The following is a 6,015-nucleotide window of genomic DNA, read 5'->3' as shown; positions in this document are numbered from 1 at the left end:
TATAAGAGACAGCCCTTGTAGCGCCCCCCGCCCCGCTCTGCACTCTGTTGGGGTGCTCGGGCGGGTGTGGGCCTGCTCTGGTGGTCTGGGAGAGCCCCCCCGCACCCCCTTCTCCAGGGTCACCGGGACCCTTTCAAGTGGCTTCAGGCGGTGGGAGATGCTGGGACAAGTGCGGCTCTGGGGAAAATCCATCCCGGTTTCAGCATCACGCCGTGCCGGTGTGTTGGGGGCACCGTGAGTGTGTTTTTAACAGAAAAAGTGAGATTTAAAGGATCACGCATAAACAAAGCCCTGGGTTGTTTTTTTTTTTCCCCTCCCCAGAGGGCTGTCTGCTTTATATAATATTTTTAATGGCTTGAATGTCTCGTTATGAGCCACTAAGCCAAGCACTACCTGTCCTGAGTTAATTCTTTATTACAGAAGTTTTCAGGCTGGGGGAATAGTCCACACGTTGGCGGCGCTGGCTCCTGAACGCTGTCGGGAAGAGCAGGCAGGGAGAAACACCAGGTATTTCTCATACTTACAGCTTCATTTTTCACTAAATTGTTTTCCGCCCTGGGTCAGGGGGCACTGAAGGGCGGCTGCTCCACTGGCTGTCAGGAGCTTGAGGCTTTATGTTTTGTTGGGGTGTTGCTGGGTTAAAAGGGAAAGAAAGAATAAACAATTAGGTTTGGGGCGGTTCTGAATTTCTGAGGGGAATGCAGGCGTGTTCCAGGGGAGGTGTGAGTTCTGGAAGAGGAGGTTTTTCTTCTTCTTGGGGTGTTGCTGGGTTCAAAAGGAAAGAAAAAATAAACAGTTAGGTTTGGGGGGGTTCTGAATTTCCGAGGGGAAGGCAGGTGTGTTCCAGGGGAAGTGGGAATTCTGGAAAAGGAGGGTTTTCTTCCTCCCTGCTGTCCTTGGAGCTGTCTGGCCGCCTCCCGCAGCCACTGTGGGTGGCACCTTTGCACCCGCAGTCTCCAGCTCTCGTGAGCAGTGATTCCACGGCGTCGCTGCCAGTGTCACTTTTCTGAGCAAGTTCATTTGAGAGGCTTGGCAGGACGACCCACCGTCACCCCGCGAGGTGAAGTCCTTGTCGTCATGTTGACGCCGAGGCCGCAGCATTGTGCTTTACGACAGCAGGGTTACTTGTTAGCGGTGTCAGCGCGGCGCTGACGAGCCTTGGCAGTCCTGGAGTCAACATCTCAGGAGAGGGAGCCGGGCTGACAGGCTCCTGCTGCGGAAGCCCTGTCAGCATACACCAAGATTTCAGGCTCTGGGCTTGTTCAGACCTGGCTTGTCTGCTGGGTTCACCGGGAGTGAGTCAGTCAGTGTCATCTGAGCAGGGTTCTCTTCTGATGAACGTCCCTTCCCGGGGACACCCGCCTGACAACCTGAGGTGTCGCAGATGGCCTGACCGCTGTGACCTCTCTCTGTTCACTCCTGCTTGAGCTGCAAACTCAGAAAAAGGCTTTAAACTCCCTTACCAAGTAGAGTCATTCAGTCTCTCACTTCCTTTTTAATAAAAGCACCATTTATGCAGCCCGCTGCGCAGCAATGGTGATAATGATTAATACTGTCAGCCCTCAAGGGAGGCTTTAGCCTCAGGAATCTTTTGTATTAAAATTAATTTGCCGCTCCAGCAAACAGGTATCCAATTATTTACCTTGTCCATCAGGGGTGTGGGTGTCGGCGTGGCTGGGAGCGTTGGGTGTTAGTTCTGCACCCCGAGACGTGCCGTGGCGTCCCCTCAGAGCTCGGGGCTGTCGCAGCCCTCACCTGGGTGACCTGCAGGAGAACCCTCAAGGTCCCATGGATTTGACTTTACGGGCCAATTTGGTACAAGTGGTAAGTGAAATCCTCCGAGGTGCTGGCTGGGCTGCTGCGAGAACAAGCAGGAGTAGAGGGACCTGTTCACACTTACGTATTTTTACAAGTAGATTTTATAAATAGCGTTGTTATTTTGTGTAGAAAAACAAGTTTCCCTGCTAGCGCATGTAACCTGCAGGGAAACGCTTTTACATTTCAGATCGAGTCAATTTTTGTGACCTAGGCAACTCAAACCTTGGTGTTTTTCTCTTGTATGAAACTAGCATCTGCCTCCTCTTTTGTTACACCCTGTGGGCAATGGAGAACCTCGCAGTGAATTTCTCTGTAGGGTTTCTCTTCAGAGACGTGCAAATTGATCGGCAGCCGAAGCTTCCACCGACTCCTGGTACAGAGCAAACAGTGACTGTGACCCACCCTGGTGGGATGGTGACGGTGGCTCGGGAAACCGAGCAGGAATGAATCCGATAGTCTTGTTTCAAGGACAGTACAAAAAAAAAAACCCAACCTGTGTGAATATTGCAGGGAGATCTTTGTGTTTATTTCTGGGTGACAAATACCACCAGCTCGAGTCCACATTATTTTCTCACAGGTTAAAAACCAAAGGCTTGATCCTTTGGTTGGACTCAGGTGGATTTTACCACAAGATCGAGGTTTTGTGTCATTTCAAATGAAACCCCTGAAACCTGAGGCTGTGCTGGTTCTGTGTGGCCAGTACATTTCTCACAGGGTTTTTAAGTTACTGTTTGCTGCAGTTTACTTTTTCTCTGCTGGTGTCTCTACCCGTTGTGTGTGAGGAGCTGCTGCTGTGCTCCCTACCCCTTGCCTCTGGGGAGTTAAGGTGAGGGCTGGCATGCAGTTTGGGGTGCAGGGTGCTGTTCCGCACAATTTATGCTTATACAGGAAAATCTCTCTTGTTTTTGTCCAGCCCCAGGTGCTGAGCCCAGGAGCAACTTTCCCTCGAGGTCTGGCTGTGCATCACTGGCTCTAACAGCAGCCGGAGGGGCCCCCGCCGGCCGCAGGGAGCGTTCGCCAGGAGCCACCATGAAGATCGTGGTGGCCAAAGTGCTGTGTCTGATGGGCATTTGCATCCTCATGCTGGCTGGGTCCCTCCTCCCCATCAAGATCATTGAGGCCGATTACGAGAAAGCGCATCGCTCCAAGAAGGTCCTTGCCCTCTGCAATTCTTTTGGAGGAGGGGTCTTCCTGGCCACCTGCTTCAACGCCTTGCTGCCCGCTGTGAGGGAAAAGGTAACTGCTTACTGGTGCCACTGGGTGTGTGAGGTTCCCCTCTATGGGGGCACCACCCTGCCCTCTCCTGCCCTGCAGCAGCCCAGGCCACCAGACCTCTGGCTCTGGGCAAGTGGAGGGTCTGTGTCTCACCAGAGTGGCCCATGAAGCCTCCTCAGGAACGGCTGTGCTGGGCCTGGTGTTTCAGATCAGGAGGGCGAGCTGTGCCTGCCTCCCATCCAGCTACTGCTGGCTGTCCACGTGGGGTAACTGGAGATTGTTTCGGTCTAGAAGATGACTGAGCATCACCAAGGGTGTGAGGCCTAAACTCCTGCCATTTAGTGTGTGTTTAACCCACTTGCAGGCAGCCACGAACCTTCCTCTGGAAGGGAGGTAGGTTCCTGCCCCTTACACTGAGGCCTGTACACAAGGGTATTAAAACCTCATGGATCAATTTAGTGTCTGTTTAGAGTTGCGTGAACTCAATCAGAATATTTTTAGAGGGACGAAGGTGATTGATTCCCTGGGGTTTGTTTGCTTCGTTCCAGGTCGCTGAAGTTCTCAGGCAGGGGAACGTGACCACGGACTACCCGGTGGCCGAGACCATCATGATGGTTGGCTTCTTTGTGACTGTCTTTGTGGAGCAGCTCATCCTGACCTTCCAGAAGGAAAAACCCTCCTTCATTGACTTGGAGACCTTCAACGCCGGTTCGGATGTGGGGAGTGACTCTGAATACGAGAGCCCCTTCATCGCGTCCCCCCGGGGGCGCACGTTGCACAGCGACCACGGTCACCACTCCCACAGCTATGGCCTCAGCATCCAGGAGCTCTCCCGCTCCGGCCCCTTACGGCTCATCGGGCTGGTGTTTGCTTTGTGTACACACTCCATCTTCGAGGGACTGGCCCTGGGCTTGCAGGAGGAGGGCGACAAAGTCCTGAGCTTGTTCCTTGGAGTTGCCATTCATGAGACGCTGGTAGCGGTGGCTTTGGGCATCAGCATGGCCAAGACCTCGTTGCCGCTGAAGGACGCTGCGAAGATGGCCGTGACCGTGAGCCTGATGATTCCTGTGGGCATCAGCGTCGGGATGGGGATCCAGAGCACCCAAAATGCAGCCAGCAGCATTGCATCCCTGCTCCTGCAAGGCTTCGCGGGGGGCACCTTCTTGTTCGTCACCTTCTTTGAAATCCTTGCGAAGGAGTTGGAAGACAAGACCGACCGTCTCCTGAAGGTTCTCTTCCTGGTGCTGGGCTACACGGCTCTGGCTGGGCTGGTTTTCCTCAAGTGGTGAGCGTGGCAGCGATGGGCAGCAAACCTCAGCTCCTTCCCTCGCAGCCGGCCGGCAGCGAGCTCCTCTGCAGCCAAGGGGGACCATCACAGGCCAGATGGTGTTTTCATCTTGACCCAAAGAAGGAGAATTTCTTCCTGTGTGCTCAGAGGGAAATAGAAACGAGGAGTGTCCCAGCGTAGGTGTCATAAGGTCTTGTCCCTGCCCCTTGGATCTGTGGGCGCAGCAGCTTGTGTGGAGATTAGTCGCCAGAAACATTAAGAATCTGGTTCTGAGGCCACCTCCGGAGAGCTCAAGCGGGTGGTTTCCTGCTAATCTGCACAGGCAGCCCCCTCCCTCCGTCCCCCCACCCTCACTGCAGAAACTGTGGCTGCGAGTCTCCTCCCTTCTCTCCTGGGCTCCGAGAAGGTGAGAAACAGTCAGAGAAATAAAGTCAGAAGCAGGTGGGCTGACGGATTGCACAGCTGCACTAAGCTGCTTTTTCCGAGCTTAGTTTTGAGCAAAACCTGGCTGTAATAGCTGCCAAAAATAACATCCCTTCTGAGGCTGCTCGGTGCGGCTGGTGCCACAGCTCCCCCCCCCGCGCAGAGCTTCCATTTTAGCCCACGAGTGGCTCCGGGAGCTTTTGTCTCTCGGAGTGATTAACAGAAGAAATGAGGCCGGGCCGGGCTCCTCCCGCGCTCCGTTTTCCGCCCGCTGAGCCTTCCCCAGCGCAACGCTCCAGCCGCGTGGCCCTGTCCGAGGCCTTTCGCCACGCTCGCCCAGCCCGGGCTCCGTTAACTCCTGACACACAGGCAGCAGCGATTTCCAGTGTTCGTATTTTAGAGCAAGAGCTCGTGTTTGAGGGCTCTGCAGCCACGAGGGGGGTTTGCCCGTCGCCATCAGGCGCTCGGCTCTCGCTGCCAGCGGCCGCGGGGGCCCTGCTGCTCGCCGAGGCTTTGCCGCGTGTTTTATTGGTGTTTTCAAAGGGAAAAAAAAAATCTCTACCCCGGGGGTTTATGAGGTTGGGGAAGGGCTGATCAGAGGCTCTTTGCAGCCTGCCTGTGCACCGGCAGGTCTCTCCCTGTGTCTCCAGAGCACGTCCCCCGAGGAAGCTCAGCCTGGAGCTGATCCCCTTGGATTTTCCCTCCCAGGCGAGGAGCTGGGATCAAGGGTTGGAGCTGGGAACCTTCACCCACACCCCCCACCCTCCGGGGCTCCTGCCCGGCCTCTGGCTGCGGAATACGTTTTAATTAGATGTAACCTTGGCTTCTGCAGGCAGAGCAGGGCCTGGGGGGAGCACGGGGGGGGATTCTGACCGGGGGGAGCGGGGCTGAGCCCCAGTGCTGTCCCTGTCCCCGCGCTCCAGAGCGGGATGAAGGCTGAAGGATGCAGGATGAAGGATGCAGGAGGAAGGCTGAAGGATGCAGGATGAAGGAGGAAGGATGAAGGATGAAGGGGGGGACACGCGGAAGCAGCATCTTGGAGCCAGCGGTTGGCTCAGCCGCGGCGGCCGGAGGCTGACGGCGTCATCTGACAGTTCCTGGTGCTCGATTGTTTTAATTGCCGCAACGTACTAAAGGCAATTAATCTTGCTTTGAAGAACCTGGGGTGGAAGCGGGGAGGGAGGGTTCTTTTAGGCCTCGGATGACACAAATTGGCGGGGCCTGATGCGGCTGTAACTTGCCTGGAGGTGGTGACCTAACCCCCCCCCCCC

At 55.4% G+C, this 6,015-nt stretch overlaps 1 protein-coding gene across 3 annotated transcripts; it reads left to right on the top strand.

The window, feature by feature from the left end:
• Positions 1-75: 75 nt before the first annotated feature.
• SLC39A3 (solute carrier family 39 member 3) lies at positions 76-5,325 on the top strand. 3 transcript variants are annotated; one of them, XM_026865074.1, is made up of 4 exons: positions 76-218; positions 421-507; positions 2,732-3,054; positions 3,582-5,325. In XM_026865074.1, exons 3-4 carry the CDS (start codon positions 2,848-2,850, stop codon positions 4,320-4,322), a joined length of 948 nt encoding a protein of 315 aa, XP_026720875.1. In that variant the 5' UTR covers positions 76-218; positions 421-507; positions 2,732-2,847; the 3' UTR covers positions 4,323-5,325. The 3 variants fall into 3 exon arrangements, with proteins under 3 accessions (XP_026720875.1, XP_026720874.1, XP_026720876.1); XM_026865073.1 differs by lacking the exon at positions 76-218 and having other exon boundaries at positions 304-507; XM_026865075.1 differs by lacking the exon at positions 76-218 and having other exon boundaries at positions 384-507; positions 2,727-3,054.
• The last annotated feature ends 690 nt before the right edge of the window (positions 5,326-6,015 follow it).

The sequence above is a fragment of the Athene cunicularia genome (genome assembly GCF_003259725.1).
Source record: "Athene cunicularia isolate RWA chromosome 28 unlocalized genomic scaffold, athCun1 chr28_part1, whole genome shotgun sequence".
NCBI lineage: Eukaryota > Metazoa > Chordata > Aves > Strigiformes > Strigidae > Athene > Athene cunicularia.
Note: the sequence above shows the minus strand (reverse complement) of the source record. Positions and strands in the feature narration are given on the sequence as shown.